Raw genomic sequence first — 22,851 nt, 5'->3', positions numbered from 1 at the left:
TTTGGAAGGAACCCTAGCAAAACCGAGTTTCAAACTCATTAACAAAATTCTATTGTTTCAATATTCAGGAGATTTTCTCGGCCCACAAGAGAGCTCATACAATACAGAGTTGATCACGCCCCTTATCACGAGCTAAAAAATGCGAGCAAACCGAGTTTTCAAACTCTTTAAGAAAATTCTATTGTTTGAATATTCAGATAGGACTTTCTCAGCCTACAAGAGAGTTTTAACTTTTACACGTATATTGTGGGGAATGAACGAAAAGACATTACTTGGTGCAGCGTTTGCGTTAAAAAGGAAAATAAATTGAAACAAATGTAAAAAGGATTTTTATGATTTGACTTTATTTACATATAAAAAACTTTCTTAATATATACCATATATCTCTTCGATGAGTAGTTATATCTGTTCTTAACCCCTTGAAAATCTTTTAAAAAAAGCTTAAAATAGTTGCCGAAGTTTTTTATAAATGCTTCCTAAATCAAATGGACCAGCCGAAAGAAGCCTTTTGTACTTTTATATTAAATAAATCTTTAAAAAATACGTTGAGTGACGTATAAACCCTCTGATAAACGAGATTATAAAGGGAAACGCAAGCAAAAGCCTTCTTCTACATGTCTTTGGTGGATATATTATTTATCTTAAAGTTCACGAAGGTGGTAATATATTCTTTTCAACGCTCGTCAATTAGTATAAAGTCGTATAAAGCCACTTGTGAATTTTGTTGACGTGGCTTCCGCTTTGAATTCAGAGCACACACTGCTAAGAATCTACAGTACATCTTTCCAATTGAGTCAAGATTAAGTCCACAACTTATGTTTGTAAAATCTACTTATAACTATAGTTTTTTTTAGGAAGTTATCATGTAAGGTTTGTTAATAATTTGGTTGAGTATGGATGATATGGAAGGTAGAGGCAATTTTCAATTGAATGTCGAAAGTAACCGAATGTGATTGGTTGTTTATCCTTTCCTTCTCTCCGTGATTAGTCCAGAAAACTCACGCCTCTCTCTCTCGCCACAGATGTGTAACTAACACCCATCACGATTTTGTTGTTGGTGTTTTCCCGCCCTTAAAGAAGTTTGGTTGTTTTGACTGAGTTCTCATTGGCTCTTAAAGGTATTTTCCTCTCTTCTGAGTGGCCATTGTGATTACCTTGGATTTTATGTTTTACGACTGACACTCAATCAAAAAGTGCCCTTATCCTTTTCAGCCAAGTAAAGGAGATGTCGCAGTCAATCAACTAGTGAAGATCTTAGCGCTGAGATTTTAGTCTTCGTAACTGGCCTCTCAGAATACCTTTGACTACAATATCAGATGTGACTGTTAAACAAAACCATGTGTAACATCTCGAGTCGAACACAGAGATAAAATATTGTTATCCACGTTTGAAGTAAGAATTGAACTAAAAATTTAAGTTAAGTAAAGAAATAGCACGAAGCCACGGCCGTGATAGCTTCTGATTGGCTTCCTACACAATAAAATAAACCAATCAGAGTGTAGACAGACAATGTGGAAGATGCGTTGGATAAAGCGCGGGAAATGGCGCACAACTATCGCAAATACTTATACCTGATTGGCTCTCAACGTTAAAATCCTTCCTATGATTGGCTAAATTTAACTGTAACATCTCTAATAAAGGAATCGACACCACTACTCTAGAAAGTGACATAGAAACGTTCTAACGGTGAACCCTCAACTATTTGATAATGATATCACCCTTGACACACTGTCGTGCGGCTGGGAGTGTTTGCGCAAATAGTTGTTACTAAGCTGACTGCAGGAAGAACGAGGAGAGAGACCAGGCTGTGGTTCATTCTGTCTGATGTCGTTTGCTCGTTTATACAGCTGGGCAGCTTTCTCTGGGGATCCCTGATGGAAACAGGAAAGTTAAGCAACGTTATAAAGGCGGTTACAATACTAAATAATAAATAAAATACTACATGGCTGCTTGTAACCTTGGGCAAACTAAAGTCTGGCCGGAAAGAGGTTGCATGGGAATTGTATAGGAAACTGGGCTACAGCTAGTCTGTGTATAAAATCCGAGTGTAAAACCATTTAAATGAGATTCTGGGCGGGAATGCTTTGAGGTCAGACAGTTCACACATATTTAAAAAAAAAGCTTTTGAATTACCAGGTCGTAAGACAGCTTGGCAAGGTTCACAAGTGTCTCGGCAACTCGTGGGTGTGATCCACCCAGTGTGTCTTCATAGATGTGTAAAGCTCGCTCATACAGTGGTAATGCTTCTGACTGTCTGTCCTGTTAATCAAATCAGCAACAATTCACAATCATTTGTCGAAGTGAAGGTCAATAATGCTAATTATCCTCTACTTAAACTGACAATTGCTTTAGTATATACCGTGTCGGAAATTAAACACATGACACGTGATTTTGACTCGCGTTTTTCCAGGAGAAGAGTACTAGACAATTGCTCATCAAATCATACGCACAGCAAAAAGCGCATTAAGTAATGCTTTGTTACGCCAGTCACTATCATACCTGAAGACACAACACTACAGCGAGGTTGTTCAAGGCTGTGGCGACGCTTGGATGCGATTTACCGAATGTCTTCTCTCGGATTTCCAAGTCTTGTCTGAAGGGTAAACACAGAAATGGTTAAGGGCAATAACAAATAAACCTCTCCTTTGCGGACGTGTAAACATGCGCCCGTTTTCACACTACAATACTTAGTTACAAGCGTATAAATGTTTGTATGCTCACCTGTATAACGGCTCCGCTGAAGAATATTTACCCTAACAATAAAAACAAGAGATTCTTTTTAAATGAAACCGTTTCTCTGTTTCAAGAAACTGTCTGTTAATAAGCGATGAGATCGTAAGAGAGAATATTAGAGTATTAAGCTGGAAAACTGCAACTAAAGACATTAAGATGGAGAGACTTCTTTTGAAGTTATCACAGGTCATTACAGACTAAAGAGAGAACAACAGTCACACCTGCTTTCGGTAAAGAACAGCTAAGTGTTTGATAGTAGATGCTACACTTCCATGATTTGAAGGAAAGGCCTGCAAAGGAATGAATATCATTTAACAGAGCAAGTATGTTAACCTGTCAGTCAAATTCAACAAATCTATACACTACCAAGGGCAAAGTGCATTGTTCAAGAAAAACACCATGACCCGATCGCTTAAAGTTTCAGCATGTTAGTAAAATCTTACCTTTAGCCTAATTTGATAAGCTCTTGAATAGAGAGGCTCCGCCTTTTCATACCTAGAGGAAATTCGTCGCAAAAGAGTTACACCGTGAAAAACATGGATAGATAACTAACCTTTTAGAAAACAAACTATCATCTTGAAGTATGTCTGAACGTTTGTGTGTATCTGTCAACAGTTTCGGAAGAGATTCCGAGTAAATAAACGATCCTTAAAGAAATTACAGGAGGGCAGTCTGAAAAACTTCGGGTTTTGACAGGATTCGAACTCATGCCTCCCAGAAACTAGTTTGACACAACTACCAACTGAACTAAGAAGCAACGTGTTGAGGACGAGGGAAGAAGAAAAAAAAGGAAGGATGGAAGAGGAACAAAGAGAATCCTGCAAAAAAAGGCGTTCATTTAGACGTAAATATCTCTGCACACAATTTACCTTCAAAAAATCACGCACGCAAACTTGGTACTTACAACTTTTGATCATTGTACAAGGCTGCCAAGTTATGCAGAGATTGGGCCACATCCGGGTGATCAGGACCAAGAACAGCCTCGCGCATCTCAAGAGAACGCTGGAAAAATGAACTTGCCGCTCTGTCAGATAAAGAGAACAATACACACTCAGCAAAACCAAATTAATAACAAGGGCCACTGAGATTAACGAAAAAAACACAGGCAGCCAATGAGAACTCAAAATCAAAATAGCATAAACTGGACATCTCAAGCGCACAAATACTCTGATTACTAAGAGGTTATTGGTCTTTGTTTTGTATCTGATTGGTTGAGAGGGAGACGCTATTCACACCAATCACAAGGTGAATTAAAGCAAAATCATTGCTTTCACGCATGGCTTTCGACTTTTACTTGCACATTGCATTGTACTTGGAAATTTTACCCAAACAAAAATCTAAACACATTTGTGAAAGCAGAACAAGAAACAGTTCAAATAAAACTTGAAGGGGCTAAGTTTCTAAAAAAAAAACCCTGTGGTGTGCTACGTCATGGGGGGGAGGGGGGAAGTGTATTGAAAGGTTCTTTGGTTTAATCAACGGAGCTGATAATGTAAATATAACACCATAGAGAAATTCAAAAGCTGGCCTTTCGAGCGCTAGCCCATCGTCAGAGCAAAGAAAACTTACTCATGATTATTTTGAAGGAAGTACAAAACTCCAAGTTCATTGAGAGATCGAGCCAGTTCTGCGCTTGGTGACCCACGAGCGAGTTTTTCCACTTGCAGGGTCTTCTTTTTCAAGTCACTCAAATCAACCTAAAGAGACACAGAAATTCTCAACTCCCTAACATTACAATGCGTATTCTCCAAACAGTTCACCATATATTTCCTAAGATGCTGCCAAGGAGCATTTGTTTAACAATCAAAAGCTTCTTTAGTTGGTGATCATTTCCTTTATTCTCGTGACCTTAACGTTTGATCCAGGTGTGCTATTGTAAGGAGAAATTAGATGCTAGTCACTCTTAAGAGTCAAAGGGTAAACCGTGAAGCGAACCATCCAACAGGGGTTCTGTTCTTTTCTAACAACGATGGATCCCAATCAACTATTTCACTCCCAGGGAGGGCTATCAAAGAGGAACTACTCCATAAAATACCAGTGCGCTTTTAAGCGGGAAGGTGATGTGAAAAGATAAGAGTATACTACTACTCCTACAAGTAAGACAAGGTTTACCTTGTTGAACGTTAGGTTGCAATTCACGTTGGTGCACAGAAGCCAAGTAACCTACATGTCAGGCAGGTGCCCCTGTTTCAATGATACGCTGCAAAAATAGGTATTGGAACGCCACCCACCCCCCACCCCCTCCACCCTTTAACCCCTCCCTACATCCCTGAACGGAAAGCCATTCTACGCATGAATATTATATTTTTTTACATACTGATGAGTTTGCCTTCTGCTTGATACCCTCTGCCTGTCTACGAAGAGAATCTGCCATAGCATGTCTGTGGGGTTTGAAAAAAATGTTGAAATGCAAACCTGCAGCACCTTTCGAAATCATGTACTTTTAAGAAAAAAATTTTAAAACTGCGACAAAATTTAAAACATCACTCACTTCTCCTGTTTCTTATACAAAATAGCCAAACCTTCTAAATCCTGAAAAAAAGAATGCGGTTCAATCATCGTCTACGTTGCAAATCACAAATCCATGAATCCAGTGAAAAGGAGGTTACCTTAACAAGAGAAGGGTGATCTCTGCCAAGAGCATTTTCCTTGATTTCTACAGCATGTTTGAAGAATGCTTCAGCTGGGCTATAAAGGAGGTAAAAAAATATATACATGAGCATTTCATGTTGTTAAGTCTCCTCTCCACAGTTGTTAATAACTATATCCGCACCAAACAAACGACTTGTTCGCGAAATAAAATGTAACCAACGAACGGCACAAAACAACCTGAAGGATGAAAACTGACTAATCAAGACTGACTTAAACTTCCTGAGACTCACCGCCACCGACATCACTATGAAAACCGACCAATCAGGTTTCACGAAACACACCTCAAACAACTCATCACGTGACTATAATGACGACTTCCGCTCAGGTTATAGAAAAGTCATTCTCTATTACCCACCACAGCCCTTTTCAGGACTAGTCTTCCCTCGACGATCAGACTACATGATTAAAACTTCATGTATAAAGCAAGTAAGGAATCTCCTACAAAATTAGAACCATTAATGAATCAAATGTTTGTTACCTGAACTTTCCCCACAGTGCATTCAAATCAGCAAGATGATGCAAAGATTGAGCCACAAGCGGGTGGTCTGGGTCGAGCACCGTCTCTCGGATTTCCAAGGCTCGTTGCAGCAATGGAGCAGCCTGGAAATAATTCAGTGACACATTAAAAATAGCATTCTCCTCCTCCTTCTTCGCGATCGTTCCTCGGGATGTCATGCTACGATCTCCTGATCTCCTAATCGAGCGTTACACAGCGTAGGAGAGTACGTCACGGTTTGCACATCTTAGAAATTCAGCTTTGATTTTGCAATTTCATAATTTGGAATCTGCGTTTATTCTCATCATACATAACCATCCTCATTCTCTTTCACGTATATCTTACTTATTTAGTCTTTGTCTTCAAAATTCGAGAAAAAAGTATCATTTCAACGACATCTTCTACTCAAACCAAATCTTTTGGAGCAAATCGCTGAAGATGACCGAAAATATACTGAAACACTTTTCGACTGAGCGTCTTAAAGCCAAAACCAACGCAATGACGATGGCCAATCAGACAAAGAAGAAAATTAAAGGCGCCAATCAGAAATCGAAGAAAAAACAGGCAAGAAAAGCGCGGGAAAGCAAGGGTGACCGTGAGGTGATTGAATTTAGTTCCGCATCTGATTAGTTAAAAGAGTGGAGCGAATTTTATGGACCAATCACAGTGCGTTTTAATGCAAAACCAACGCAACCCTGAATTACTTCCGACACTCAATTTAAGATCGCTCTACACACTTATTATTTCACGTTATCATAATTGAAAAGTTTTACTGGTAATCATAAACCAACCTGACTGAGAAGCCCCAAGCATTTCAGAAACAGACCAACGACCTCAAATATCTCAGCAGTTTCCTCCGTCAGTTCGCTCTCTGTAGAAACCAACGAAAAAAACCAAATCACCCCATTAAAGGACACAATTTAACTAACTCTTTCTCAACAACAGTCGACATGTCATTCACTCACCATTTTCCACCTGTTTTATCACATCCACGTATTTCTTCCCAAGCGACGTCTGATCAATTCCCAAGTATTCCCAATAACTTATCAGCTCAGATATGCGGCCCCTAGGGATGAAAAACAGTATACAAATCATGTTACATGTACGGGAAATTATCAGAATTCCGTCTAAACGCTTCTCTTCTCCGCTCCACAAAAACTATATAAAGTGTGGTTAATCATCTGTAGTAAACCTTTACCCTCTAGGAGTAACTGGCTTCTAATTTCTCCATTAAGTATCATCCTTGAATCAAATGTAAAGCGCATGAAAATAAAGGAAACGATCACCAATTTTAAAAAGCTACCGATTGTCAAACAAATTCTCCCTGTAAATACCATTGGAAATGTAAAGAGAACAGTCTGGAGAATATCAATACAAATATTAGGATGTAAAGGGTAAAATTTAGTTTCACAGTATTATGCTATTTCAATCAATTTTACGTTCTAGTTCTGAGAAAACAGGCAATGTCCTAACGACTTCTTTTTTTCTTCCCTCCCCCAGAGGACTTAGTTGAAACCTCTTCTCTTTCCTACTCGCCCACTAACATTCTATCAATGAAAATACAGGCTGGTGAAAGGCAACATGAAACCTCGAAGACATACCTTTCAAAAAACACTTTAAAGACAATTGGGTTCAGAAGACATTCTGTCAGCTTTTCTTTCTTGCAAGTTTTCTTTAAACTCCAGAGTAATTCGTCAGTCAACCTCCAGCATATATGGTTAACACTGAGTAGAAACACACATTAGCTATTTAATGGTTAACGTTAAATTCCCCGGAGAATCTATTAGGAAATACTCTCATTAAGTTTCTGAAATCAGACAGGATTGTCCGATATCAGATGCAAGTGTTCACATAAAAGTCTAACATCGGAGACAAGTGTCTGAAATCCAACAGAAGTGAACAATTTCACTAGATACTGGTGTTCGATTTGGATTTTCGGATTATTTTCGACATTCATCCGGAAATTTCTCAAGTGGAACCATGAAAGATGTCATACCTTAGCTTTTCCTCGAAGAATTTTATAAAAGATTCCTGCGATTCCTCCATCTCTTGCGAGTTGTCTTCAAATGAAAACGTTTCATTTACAGCTCTTATTACCTGAAAATAGCACAGATAATGATTATTACCACGAGTAAGGCCATAAATGCTGAGCATACCTCAACAAAAGGAGTGACTAACTTCTTTCTTTGAAAGCCTGCAACAAACTTTTAATTAGAGCTGTGCGATGCTCGTGTGATACGAGCCGCAAGTGTTCGAGAAGTCTGTAAAGGGTCCTTAACAAAACTTTTTGCTATAATCAGCTTAAAATGCACAGAATTGGCCCCACTTGTCGTAAGCCTACCAAAGCCTTTTTTTATTCCATTACTTGCCTGTTTGTTTGAAAAGGTCAAAAGGCCCATTCTTGTCACGACAATACAGCTATGATGCAAGGTTTGACTCAGTAATAACCACTCCGTCCATTTTATTGGTATAATCTTCAATAACTCACACTCACTGATCCCATTACGAGCCAAAAGGATATGAAGAAATACCTGGATAGGAAAATAAGATATTCTTTAAAACCCAGGCAGTAAATATCATTCAGGTTAACCCTATTTACTCTTTCCATAACATTTTTGAAAACACGGATGGGAAGAATAATTTCTGATCAATCAAAAGTCATTTAACCCTTTACACCCTAACATCAGTATGCATATTCTCCATACTGTTCTCTATACGTTCGCTAAGGAGCCGACAAGGAGAATTTGTTTAAAAATCAAGAGCAACTTTAGTTGGTGATCATTTCCTTCATTCTGGTGACCTACATTAACCCTTAAATTAGATGTTAGTCAACCTTTGGGGTCAAATTGTTATGGCAGTCACATAGTAGTTAACAAGTACTGCTTTTCACACATTGCAGGAACATGTTGCTGCAACATTTTGCTTGGAATCAAAAGGAACATTTTCCCCTTCACGTTAAATTAGAATGCTTACTCTTCATATTGGGAGCAACTACTCAGTACAAGGCAGGGCCACTGAGGTCCACCTTGTCGTCATGCTTGAAGAATGAGGCAGAACACAACAGGATGTATTGTGATTCAATGAGATATATTCTTAGTTTTAAACTGTTCTCTATACCTTTCCGAGGTGCTAACCAGGAAAATTTGTTTAACAATCAAAACCTTCTCCAGAGAAATTAGATGCTGGTCACTCTAAAGCATTCAAAGGGTTAACAAACACGTTAAGTTGTGTTTGCATATGTATTCTCCACCCTAAATATTCACTCACCCTTCTCAGCTTCCATTCAAACAAAATATGACTGAATTGTTTCTTAATGCAGCTCAAAATATGACACAAAAGGTCCACAGTGTTCTACAAAAGAGAATATAAAACAAGCTGCTACATTCAAAAATTTCTACATGGCGGCTTAAAGAAAGAAGAGGTTTGGCTAAGCAAAATCATCATCCATTTTTAAGCCTCTACCAAAGCAAGAGAATTATAGCACTCCCATATAGTTCCCTAATACTCTACGATCACACTAAAAGTTCTTTCATTCTCAACTAATGTATAAGGAATAAGAAATTAATGTGGTACACCAATTTTGTAGGAGAACCTTCCAATAAGCTAGAAATGGGGCAGGGGCAGGGGGCAGGGGGTTGACTGAGGTTCTTTGCAACAGGAGAGCTTACAAGCTGACAAAAACGTTTGATGCTTGCGTGACAACTGTCTCCTTTGCAGCCATTGCTTGGTCAACCCAACTAAGGGAAGGAAAATGTTGTGTGACAGGGAGAATAGGGTGACATCAAACCTATGAAATTTGCTTTGCTCAGTGACATGTAACAAGTGATATTGTTAGGTGCTGAACTAATTTATCCAATTCCAGTCATGCGATAACATCACTTCAGGTACAAACATGCAAGATATCATAAATCAATAAATTGTTTGTAGCATTGATGAGTTCAATTGAGATCATGAGAAAATTGTGAATCCTTGGGGAGTAAGGAGGACAGGACGGGGTGAGTCTAGAAATTTTCAACATAGCAGAACTACACTGCAGTTCAAGCAACAATAATCAGAACAAGTTCAGTACCACAGGAACATGTTGATTATTGGGTTAACATACAAACCTTTTGGGATAAACAATCTGCAAAGTGGTCAAACAGAGCTTTTCTATCTTCACAACTAGAAGATACAATGAATAATTTTGAGCATTATACTTTTGTCTTTCACCCTGACAGAATCATCTAGCAGTGATAAAACCAAAAAAAACAACAACAACAAAAAAAAAACATAGAACTGTGAATCATGTTTTGTTTTCTCCATGGTGAATTTAAAGTCACAAACTTTTCTTGAAGCTACTCTAAATTAACACTATTGTAAGGAGTTTACATGTTATTGTACCAACATACACTGCAATAATCAAATAAGGAAAGTGCTTGTGATTGTTACTTACGCAGCCATCTCTGCAGCCAGTAGAGTTAGAAATCTTGGATTGAATTTGTCTTCAGAAGGGGAATTATAAAGCATTCTGCTGACCTGTTGAAAATGATATTGATAATGATAGCCAGAAAGATAATAGCAATAATAGCAATTATAATAATAATAATAATAATAATAATAATAATAACAGTAATAATAATACTGATAATGACAAAGAAACGCAGTGAGGAGAGTCAGTGAGGAGAGTTCCCTGCAATGAAAGGAACGCTAATTTTGGCATCAAGACAACAGAGGGAGCAATTTGATTTGGAAATTTTTTATTTTATCAGCTTTTGAACAATTATTAAGCATAGTTTTAAACTTTAATTTAATTTCTAGCCATAGATTATCTGACTAAAAATTTTTATCATAAATATTAGTATTAGAATATTTTTCATGGTTATTATTTTAATCATTACTGTTGTTTACATTGTGTAGTGATTTTGCTGAATGTTTTACCAAACTAAGTCTTTAATCCCTAAGAGTGACTATAACATCAAATATCGCCTCTGAATCACATGTTCAGGTCAAGAGAATGATGGAAATGATCACCAGTGAAAGAAGCTTTCAATTAGAAAACAAATTCTCCTTGTCAGCACTTTAGGAAATGTGGAAACAGCTGTATGGAATGAATATGAAATAATGAAATGAATATGCATACTGAAGATTAATGCAGAATTAAAGAGTTACTATTGTTAGTACTAGTATTAAAATGCCTAATAAAATTCTTATTGTTCAAAAAATGACTATGAAAATGATAATGAAATGATAATTACAATGACACTGATGTTTAAAGAAAAGGATTATGATAACGAAAATGATGTAGCCATCATGGTAGACCAAAATTAGTTAAAACCTGACAAAACATCCCCAAAGTGGAAAAAAATGCCACTGTTTCGACCAATACTAATGCGTTTTCCTACCTGTTCTTGAGGTATATTCACTGCAAGCTTGTTTAAAGAAGAAGCAAGCAATTCAACACTGCCTTTGAAATCCAAAGGCTGAAGTTCCAGTGATGACCATGGCCTACAGTCAAAACAATCAACTATCAAGAAACACTCTCAGACAGATTTATAAGGGATCATGTAAACATGCTCTTTTTTCTTCTCAACACCCTTAAAAAAGTATTGATATTGTAAGAAAAAAAATACATTCTGTCAACTTCTGAGAGTGTAATGAGGGTTAAAGGGTTTTTTCTTCTTAATTAGAACAACAAACTGACCTCCACGCTAAAGGACAAGTGCTTTCTGTGACGGATAAAATAACTCTTGCACCAACAGGCAAAGGATCCAACAACCACTTCATATGATTAGGTGCACCCTGATGAAGCATAAAATGACAAAGTGGTTTTAAAACTCTTTACAAAATAACTAAAGCATCATCAACTATTTTAAGCCTCCTACCTTTCAATCTTCAATTTATCCATATCAATACAAATTATCTGGCCAGCTCTTCCACATATTACACTGGAAGCAATCTTTGATAACTGACACGCTATTGTTTAAAGTGAGGTCCTATACTAACTGTAATTGGTCAATTACAGTGGCAAGTTTTCAAATACCTAATTGATGCCATTGATCAAGAACAGTGTGTAAGGTTAATGACTAAAACTTGTAGTTTAACCCTTTACACCCTAACATCAGTATCCATATTCTCCATCCTCTTCTCTACAAATGTCCCTTGTTACTGACAAGGAGAATTCACCACACAATTTCTCGGTTTGGCAATCATTTCCTGTATTCTCAGGACTGTAATGAGTGATTCAGCAGTAATAAAGTAAGGAGAAATTAGATACTGGTCACTCTTGGGGTTTTAAGGGTTAAGGCCTCACTTGAGACAGTAATTTAACATCCAACAACCTACTGAAGAAAAGCATGCAATGCTAACACACAAATATTTTCATACTTGTAGTTTATCAGCTGAATCAATTACTATGGTGATACCACCATGGACTTTGGATGCAGCTCTCTCCAGCCACCGTGGAAACTCCTCTTCCAAGTGACCTGGGTCACATGGCACTGCACGTGATGATGCCAACTGCTTCATCAACTAAGATGTTTATAGAAAAAAAAACTATTACAAAATTATTGTACAGCAAAAGAAGAGCTAATTGTGAGATGTTTCCTTAAAAATTTTTCACAGTAAGTTTCGAATTTATTCAGAATAATAAAAAGCAGTTTTCCTGAAAGCATAGTCTTTGCAATAACCATGACACCATTACTTAACCCTTTATCTCTCGAGATCTGATTGTTAATTCTCCCCTCTAGCTGCTGCACATTTCTGAGTAAATTGGTTGCAAGAATTTGGTGTTACAGTAGATCAAGATGAAAAATTCTACCTGATAAGACTAAGAATTCTCATTACCTGTTTGCTATGTAATGTATGAATGTTATTGGGAGAAGTTGCATGTTGATCACTGCTGGGAGTTTAAGGGTTAAGATGCAATGATGATGACGATGGTAATGATGCCACTTTGTTTGAGAACAAATTTCAAAAAACTTTTGGATGCCAAATAAATGGTTTGCAAGAAATCCACCACACTTACACACAGAAAACAAAATTTATTTTGGTATGCCACAAAATATCAAGTGATCATGCACTTCACCACACTTTACCTGCAGAGTAAACCTTCGTATCATCAGAATTGAATTAGCACTGGATGATGAAGATGATCCAACAAAGTGATAAAGCACCAGCCGTCCAGACAAACTGCTTTGTTGCAGAGCTATCCTGAATGAATGAAAACGAAGAAACTGTTAAAACATTGTCACTCCACTAATTACTACATTCACATCACGGTGACTACAGAGAGGGAACCAAAGAACTCTCTGGGGCAACTTGAATGGAAAAGAGGATGTGTGTATAAAGATTAAAGCCAAAGAATTGAAGGAAATTACTTCATTCCAAAAAACAGTCAGTAGAGACCACCAAGTTGATACAAACATACAGTAAACTTCTCTTCAGGTCCTTTTACAATTAGAATGCATGAATCTAAATATTAGAGACTTTTATTCATGTATTTCACAAAATTGCATAACACCAAACCCCTGGGAGAGCATATTCTATAATAAACCCTTTGAACCCTTAGAGTGACTAACATCTAATTTCTCCTTACAATATCACCCCTGAATCACACATGAAGGTCAGGAGAATAAAGGAAATGATCATCAACTAAAGCCTGGTTATGCTTCTTCCTATTTAAACTACAGCCTTGAGTAAAATAGAATGGCTGACTGATTGTAACACAAAGTTACCTACCACTTTGCCAAGAGAAGTGATTTTCCAAACCCAGCATCGCCTTTTACAAGCATTGGAGCTTTGAGTCCTGCGCTGGACACATGTTCATTGAGGTCGCTATAGAACTGGCAGTAATAATTATAATGTCATAAATTATGACAGATACTATTGCTATGAAATTAGTGTAATTAATGAAGGAGTAATTCACACTGTAACTAGTAAAATTTACCGCCTGTAGTAGCTCTGACTTACTTTCCATCTAAAATTGCTTGGAATTCTTGAACATTCAACTTGTAAAAGGATTTCTTCTTTTACTTATCATGCTTTAAATTAGGGAGAATGATGCCCACGTGTATGTGATGGATAATGTTTTGCTGCTGTATGAAAGAGTCACCTATCAATTACTTCTACAAGTAAAGGAGTTGACACTTCTTCTGCTGAGCCATGGAAATTTATTTGTAGTGACAGAGTATTTGGATTTCACATCAGTTAGCTGACTGGTGGGGCGGGAATTTCTTTTAAGTTGAAGCTTGATACTTACAAGGACATGCACCAAACCTCAACATACTTTACTGAGCCCCATTTCACAGGAGCATTCTGCAGCAGCCTTCAATGTTTCAACTTGCTCCCAGTCCTCTGCCATATCCCAAGAAGAACCATCAAGGAAGTGAGCATCAACAGGTGATGAATGGTCATCAAATAAGCCAAGTTCCTGAGGGAAAGAAAAAATATTGAGGCAAAGCTTTTATCAAGGAAAATCCTCTGTATGCAGGGATAGGGTCTGTAACTAGGGCTAACCAGTTATCACAGGAGCACTTTAAGGAATTTTTCAAAGGCATAAGTTGCCATCGCCAGTGTTGTCATTAAAATATGTAATAGATGAATGATCTGAAAAGAGTAGGCAGCTGAATAGCAGAGCAACAAGCCCATCTAGAGTGGGTCTGGGGGTCTGCCCCCAGATAAATGTGAAATTTGAAAGTCTCTAAGAAATAATTTCCAGCATTCTGGGAGATAATTGAGTAACATTTTTAGCCAAGCAATAACTTAAGAATCAGTTAAAGTGTTGTTTTGGTCTTTGATCACAAACCTTCTCCTAGGACAGAATTACATCAGAGGGGTATAAAATTAGTTGCAACATTGACTCGTTTTGGAAGCAGTACAAACAAAGCAAATGAAAAGCATAGGGAGACTTTTTGTTCAGTGTTTTATGTCCTTTGTTACTATGTTTACCTCACCTTTGCTAAGAATTTCTTAAGTTCCCTGTATGCAAGTTCTGCTCCTTTTTCTGACGTCTTGTAATTGTCAAACAGCTACAATAATAAAAATTGCAACAATATCATGATTAAATAGAGGTGTATTCTAAAAGACAAGGTTTCATAGAAAAGAAATTATAGAAAACCTGAAAGAAGGTGTTTATTACACATATCAGATGACTCATTACTGTAAAAATTTTCAGTGGAACTGAATTCACCCAAGTAACCATAATTTCTAATTACAGTACCTTCATATCATCTGTTTTTCTGATTTCTGTCTTCAACTGCTCTGCCAGAAAAATACTTTCATCTTTAAGAGATGGATCACTGAAGAAAATTTACACAGAAAAATAATCACAAAGAAAACATGACACAATTTTAGAGCTACCTCATTCTCAACTCCAATTTTTCTGTTTGTTTATTGCATTCATTTCACATAATTGTAGCATGTTCAAATACATTCATATACAGTTTGGGTTAACCATGTATTTCACAATAAAAAAGGATTCTTTTTTTACTTAAGACACACGGTTTTCACATTGTATAGAAGACAATCTGTTCAGTCAGAATTTCCATTCATCAGCCTTCAGACATGACACAAGTTTGGGAGCACATCCAGGAATTGTGATAAAGGAAGGAAGGAGGAGGGGGGTTCCAAGAGGTGTGTCTTCTAGACCAACCCATAACCACCCCCGACCCCAACTTCATATGTGGTTACCAACCCCCTTCTCCTCCCCCCCCCCCCCAATCCACACCCTCCTACTGTATCCCCTACTGTGGTCAGTCCAGCACAGTACCAGGTGCCTGTGTCTCTCACATATCTTCAACAAGTAAGTCAAATATATTTCACTTACTTATCCCAGTCTGGGTCTTTGAAACAGAAGATAGGATGGCATTTGCCAGGATCACTCAAGTGCGCTTGGTGAAATTCTTCATACGTAAAACTGAGAAAACAAAATGCAAGCTGATTAAATTCTTGTTTGAGTTCAAAACCAGAGGAGAATGTCAGCCAATAACCTCTTAACTCCCAGGATCTGATTGTTAATTCTCCCCTCTAGCTGCTACACATTTCCTTGTAAATTAGTTGCAAGAATTTGGTGTTAGATCAAGAAAACAAATTCTACCAGATACATTTGAATACTCTCATTACCAGTCGGCTAAATAGTGGACATATATTGTAGGGAGATGTTACATGTGAATCACTTCTGGGAGTTAAAAGGTTACGCAAGTCATTTCTTAAACAAGAGGAAATAATAAAAATTTATGCAGCTCATGAGGACTGCAGTACACAAACAAATTCCAAACATGGGAAAGGGGGATTAATTTATGGTACCCTCACTTCTATTTCTGCCTTTTCTGAGGGGTTAAAAATGAATAAGAAGACCCAATTGAAAAACTCATGGTTCAGGTCTAGGACTTAAAACACAACCATGGAACAATAATAAGGAAGACATCTAAATTCCCATGAGGAACTGAATCTCAGACCTTTGAATCCATGCTTTGACAATTTTCAACCATTGAGCTTCAGAGAATTCTAAGGTGAGTTGAGAAATTGCTATAATTTTAACCCTTTCACTCCCTTAAGTGACCAAGGTAGAATTTCTCCTTTCAACATTGATACAATTTCGAGAAGACAAGTGATGAGAATAGAGAATAGGAATTATTTGTTGATCAAAAACCAACTTCTTGTAGCTAACATCATAAGAATTGTGCAGCAAATGGTAAGGAGAATTACTAATGAGATCTTGAAAACAAAAGGGTTAATAAGCAACAATAGCCCTGCATACAGCTAAGATGAGAAATGTTGAAAGCCTCATGTGAAAAGATAGAATTATTACGACGGCAAATTTTGAGCTTGATACTGCAATGAAAAGAAAAAATCTTTAGACAAACCTGTTTGATTTTCCACCCAAAAATGCAACGAACACCTTACTCTCCTTTATTTGCTTTCTTCTCATCTGGACCATTGCCGTTATATCCTTTAAAAGAAAACATTCAATAACTTCCTCTAAATATCACAGTACTCAATTATTTTCAAAGTAATTTAGAAAGATGTCAAGAGAATTCATTGGGTTACAGATGATTTCTTGACTTTGTTAATCTATATTCACAGTGTTAGTAGTTAATGCTCTAACAGCAGTTATTGAATTAAAAATAATATGATCAAAGATAGTATCTGAGCAAAAGCACATCTTCCCCTCCCCTAACCCAATAACAGTCACCTGATAATGAGTTAGGTTTAATTTTGGGTAAGCTTGCACAAATTGATCCAAAACTTTCTCATTGTTATTACAATTAATGACAGAAATAGTACCTCTTCATTTAAGTCTTCCTCTGTGTCTTCAAAATGGACAACTGCCAGGAACTTTCCATGACTTTCACAAAGCCACTCAAGCCTGGGAATATATAACTGTAAAAAAAAATTAAATCATTCATAAGTCTGCAAACCTATCCCCTCTGATTTTTGTTTACATGTCTTGCTCCTTATTCATGGTAAGATAGGCTTTAACCTGTAAGGTCACACTGGAGAATCCTGAGAATTTAACATCAGTATGCACATTCCTCATACTGTTCTGTAAAGATATATTTCCTGAGGTGCTGAAAAGGAGAATTTGTTTAAAATCAAGGGGTTATTTAGTTGGTGACTTAATTTATTTCCTTTACCCTTTTGACAGTAATGTTTGTTTCAGGGGTGATATTGAAAGGAGGAATTAGATGCTAGCTAGTCACTGTTAGGAGGTCAAAGGGCCAGACAAAGGAAGCACATTTTTTGGCAAATGTACCAAGTGCACTTACCTGCTTGAAAAGATCAACTTCCTGTTGCATGCCACTTGGTGCAGATATGTACATTTTGATTGTTTGCTGCTGGACAGGAGCTTGGAGACTTAATGATGCAAGCTGCAGAACTGAGGGCACTACTGCATTCCAGTCATCTGAATTGAAATTTAATCAAGGTGAAAAGTTTCATAAGACTAAGAGTTGTCTTGGTCTTGAAAGATAAGTGATCTGGAGGGTTAAAGGTTAGTGAACTATACTAAAGATTTAGTGATATTAGTCCTCAGTTCAATGCATGTGCAAGACACTAGACAAGACAGGATAATTTGTTTTTCATTAGAGATAGCCACACCCTGTATTCTCTTGACCTTAAAGAATGTTTGATTCAGGGCTTAACCTGTTAGAAGAAATTTGAACCTGGTCACTCTTAGGGGTTAAAGGGTTCCTTGATATCATACCTCTACTGATGTTGGTAAAAGGTCCTTCTTTCTCCAATGGACTGTGAAAGAATTCAGGTCCCCGAAAAGATGTCACATGTGTTAAACTATCAATGCTTGGGTCACTCTCCAGAGATGACGCCCACCAGTCTGTGGCCATGTTGCCTACAACTTCTGACCTGTTTTCATCTCGTGACCACACTGATAGACACTGCTGAAACTGAAGCTCAAGGTCACGCTTTGCTTGCAGTACATCTTGTATTTCACGTTCTCTGGATTCCCTGAAGATCTTGAACTGTCGCTGAACTTTGTCCCTTTCTAACAAAGACCATATTAAGCATTCATTGTTAACATTTTACAAATCTCTACATTTCTATGCTTACAGCAATCAATAAACAGTCTGGCTGGCTACACCTATCATTCTGCATGCTTAAATTTAGAATTGTCTTTGCTGCTGAAATTGTTTTTTTCACCATCGCTTGGTTTTAACTTTGGTTTAGACATGCATCAGTCATTTTTGTCAGCTCTCCCTTACACCTAATCATTTTCCAAACCCAACAGTGTGTGATGGAAAATATTTAATAAATATCTCACTCCCTGTTCTCTTCCAGGCTATGAATTACAGATCATTGTTTTTTTCACTTTCAATTTGTTGTCTAAACACCTCATGCTTTGTTGGACCAGAAAGATTTCACAGTATCTCATTTGCGAAATCTTCCCAATTTGTTCTTTTTGGCACACAGTCAAGTTTGGTAAATTATTTGCATGTTTACATTAACAACTTAAAATGTTTCTCATTTTGAAGTCTTCAAGTCACAATCATGTACGTAACCCTTTAAAACCTAACATCAGTATTCATATTCTCTATACTGTTCTCCATACACCTCCAAAGACGCTGACATGGCGAGTTTCTTCAACAATCACGAACATAGTGTGTGTTTAAGGGGTGATATTGTAAGGAGAAATTGTATGTACATACCAGTCACTCTAAGCCATCAAAGGATTAATGCAAAAACTGACAGACTGTAATCAATATGTTCACTGACAGATTTTTAAATCTTGGTCAAAATCTGTTGCATTAAATTACAATTGTCCCACACTATTTTTGAGCCAAAAAAAAACAACTCTCGAGCCACAATTGAGCTTAAATCAGAACTTGATCATGCACACTGCCATTGGATTAAGTAAACAATGTTTATTCTAGCCTTGCTAATAAAACTAACACTATTAATTTATTATTTTAACACTCAGATGTTAACCTCATGACTAACATGGTGACAACATCATTAAGGGCCACCACAACTCTAGAGTTGTACTCAATTCCAACATAAACCAGAAACACGACATGTACATAACATACACCTCTGCTGTACCATAGGAATGGTTTCTAATGACAAATATTTCAAAAAGTAATTTAGGCCTGTCCGCTGTCAGAATATTCCTATAAGAAATATACACAAAGACTTGATCATTTCCTTTGCGTCATCAAAGAAATATCTCCCAAAGGAGATGGTTGGATGGAATAATAATGACAAATTATGAGATGCCACCAAAAATGCTGCTGATCTTAAGATCCTGAATCATTTGATGGCTGGGTTGCTCTAAAAAAGGCTGTGCAGACCTGCATTGAGCAATATGTCACAAATTACAAATCTAATGTAACTCTGAATCACATCAAAGTTACTTGGACTGAATTCCGTGACCACATGAGCCTTAAATTGATTAATCATCCACCACATTGTGAACGCTGATATATCTTGATAAGTCTGTACATTTCTGTGGCTGTTTCAACTATTCAAACACTTTTATTTGTAAGCCTTCTTAACAAGATTATTATAATTGTCATCTTCATAGACACAGCCGCAAACACAAAACATTTCCTGAGGCAAATTGCCCACATACTGGGGAGATGATCACGAAAAGAGACAATAACAATGTCTGAACAAGAAATGGAAATTCTTCTGATGCACTTAAGAAGCTACTAACAGTATCTAGAAGTTTCTAATTTACTCAAAGAATTAGATTAACAAACAAAAGAAAAAGTTCTTAAACTACTAGTATATTGGAATGGTATCCCAAAAACATTGTGCTTTAAAACCATTTGTAGAGGAGATAAATCAGTATAACTTATTAGACATTTTGGTGTGTAGTATTGTTGAGTATTTTTACTTGTTGTTTGTATTTTGATGATCCCTATGGGCTCATCAAATTACAAAAAAACTTGTAAAACTTGTAAAAAAACTTCTGACTGTTTTTTTATTCTGCTAAGTCTTTCAACTAATTTCTCAGAGGGTAGGAAAAACAAAGCAAGAAGCAATTAGTGTGCACAGCCAACTGGTTAAACAGGTTTTTTTACAGCACAAAATAACCAAGTGTCCAAATAACCATTCAATATCACAAGATATCTGTACTCTATTCGAAGGTTATTTGTATGCTACTTTGTGCAGTTAGGTAATAAAAGGGGAAGCTGGATCTTGAAGATCTAAAAACTTCAGGAACTGAGTGTAGGAAATAAGGTGTGATTAACGCAAATTAACTACAAGAAGCACAAAAAGCGTAAGAGTGTGGGTTATGTAAAGTTACAATGCAAGCATCCTGGTCAAAAAAGAAAAAAAAACAGTTTGTGTTAAGATTGCAGTGCAACATGTCCTTAAAAACATTTTTCCTCAAATAATTCTCTAGAAAACCTACTGTCAAAACTGCAGCTGATTCTGACCAGTTTGTCATTTTTTGTTTTTTGTTCCAATAAATTGTGGAAATACAAAATCAGAAACTGATAGAAGGTCTGCTGACAAAGTTTATAAACTTCTGTGGTCTGATATGTACATTCCCACAAGATAAAAACCCAATACTGCTGCCTGATATGGGCACTGCTGCTACCTTTAGACGGACATTTTCCCCATGGAAGTAAGCATAGATTGTACGCATTTCTAGATTTTGCGCATGGCTACCCCTGAAATGATCTGTATTCTTAGGTCAAGCAACATTGAATTCACCAAACACAGAGTAATGATCGCAAACCCAAAGGAAAACCTGAGAGTAATTATATTACTTAACTTCCTCAATATCCGCCACAAGCATTAAAAAAAAATCAGGGACATTATCATGAACGGAAATGTTGTGGAAAATGCTCGAGTAATCAAATTAACTATCAATAGAAAGTTTCAAGTTCTTGGTTAGCCAAGTGATGGTCAGCGATCAAGGACAAAGAAATTGTCGCGATTCACAATTAGTAACTTGAACTGCAGACCTTAATCTTGGGCACGTATGTCCCTTGTCTCGCTCACAGTAACTACGACAAAATCAATTATTTATAACACAAAATGCCAACATAAATCTAAGTATTTGAATATTTTGTATGTGTGCTCGATCACGATTCAACCAGTTAATTCATAGATTCCTTGACAAGCTCGTAAGCGGATGTAAACACAGCTGCACGATGGTAAAGTAAGACAAATCCGAATTGGAGCACATACAGAGCTTTGTCTTACCTTTCTCAAATGCTGCTGCTCTCTGAAGCGCTTGATCCCTTCCTTCCAATGCCATAGCCCTTTCGTTCTTTAACTTTAAACAAGTGGCTTGTAAAGCTTTAATCTCGCCACGAAGCCGCTGGTTATCGCTATGCAATTTCTCCTTCCGAACTTCAAGTTCGGCAATTTCTGTTGCTTTATTCTGTCGGTAAATTTCAAGTTCTTTACGGAGTTCATCAGCTTCTCTTTCTAGCTCCACAGAAAAAGCAGAGCGGAGACTAAAGCTTTTTATTACTGGTTTAGCCTTTGTGCTTCTCCGACTCTTTTTCTTGCCAATCGAACCACTTGGTTTAAGTGATGTAGTTTTTCGTCCAGGCGGACATTCGATGGGAATATTTTTGGTCACCATGGAATCTCCTTCACTAAATTCGTCGTCTACGATCACTTTTTTCGTAATAGAACTTCCAGAACCCATAACTAATTGTCACTGACCTCTCTTTGGAGTGTTAACTACATCAGATTCAAGAAACTTTCATTGACGAGTTATATGGAGCCATATTGTAAGTAGAACTCGTTATTTCTGTGTGGTCGCCTGGACGTAACACGCAACCCACAATTTCAAATCACCATAGGTCGTGAAGTTGCAACTTCCTCCAAAGGAAATCCGTTTGATAACATAACTTTGTAAGAATTTATGGCAATATCCTCACTTTGCATAAACTAACTACTACAAAGATCAATTCCTCCAGTGAAATACCCCCAGACACAATCCCAACAGAACGTTTGTTTTGCCTCGCAATCAACAGGGTGGAACCACTGATCACCCAATCGCTGTGCTGTAACGCATCTCTGGCGGTAGAGCTTGAAATAAGCCGCCATCCTGTGTCTGACTGCTGCTGTCATTCTTTTATTGTTTGATTTGACCATAATTACATTCGATCATTTCCGGAATTTCAAAGTAGGGGATATGAAAACTTCTACTAGTTAACTATTGCCTAATCTTTATGTTATGTAACGTAACAGTTCGCACGAATCCCTTTGCAGAATGAATTTTTTATAAATCAATAAATCTAGAGCCTTAACGAGCTAAAATATGTTGAAAGTCCAGCGGCAGTATGTAATTCTACTGTTAAGAGAATTTTGATTCAGATAAGTAAGAGCTGATGGGGTTGGGTTAGGGGAGGGAGGGGAGGGAGGGGAGGGAGGGCAGATTTCTCAGCCCCTTCTCTGGATCTGACACTGTATCCCTATACACCACTGGGCACCTGTTCCCAAAAGCTTTTTAACTGATACACCAAACTACCAGCTAGAAATTAACTTTGGACAGAAGGCAGTATTCT

The 22,851-nt window shown here is 37.3% G+C and overlaps 1 protein-coding gene across 1 annotated transcript; it reads right to left on the bottom strand.

Moving 5' to 3' along the window:
* Window positions 1-341: 341 nt before the first annotated feature.
* LOC131797457 (nephrocystin-3) lies at window positions 342-22,341 on the bottom strand. Its single transcript, XM_059115081.2, has 34 exons — window positions 21,533-22,341; window positions 18,063-18,359; window positions 17,626-17,762; window positions 17,144-17,239; window positions 16,723-16,808; window positions 15,684-15,773; window positions 15,078-15,156; window positions 14,812-14,886; window positions 14,145-14,288; window positions 13,598-13,701; window positions 12,955-13,069; window positions 12,245-12,388; window positions 11,562-11,659; window positions 11,263-11,365; window positions 10,314-10,396; window positions 9,988-10,042; window positions 9,149-9,232; window positions 8,251-8,412; window positions 7,878-7,978; window positions 7,483-7,605; window positions 6,847-6,947; window positions 6,673-6,752; window positions 5,864-5,985; window positions 5,343-5,421; window positions 5,225-5,265; window positions 5,051-5,114; window positions 4,303-4,430; window positions 3,638-3,757; window positions 3,177-3,228; window positions 2,955-3,023; window positions 2,722-2,753; window positions 2,500-2,593; window positions 2,134-2,259; window positions 342-1,871 (listed from the first exon to the last, which is right to left on the bottom strand). Exons 1-34 carry the CDS (start codon window positions 21,984-21,986, stop codon window positions 1,695-1,697), a joined length of 3,915 nt encoding a protein of 1,304 aa, XP_058971064.2. The 5' UTR covers window positions 21,987-22,341; the 3' UTR covers window positions 342-1,694.
* Window positions 22,342-22,851: the final 510 nt, after the last annotated feature.

The sequence above is a fragment of the Pocillopora verrucosa genome, chromosome 13, assembly GCF_036669915.1.
Source record: "Pocillopora verrucosa isolate sample1 chromosome 13, ASM3666991v2, whole genome shotgun sequence".
Taxonomy (NCBI): Eukaryota; Metazoa; Cnidaria; class Anthozoa; order Scleractinia; family Pocilloporidae; genus Pocillopora; species Pocillopora verrucosa.
This window is presented reverse-complemented; position numbering and strand designations above follow the sequence as displayed.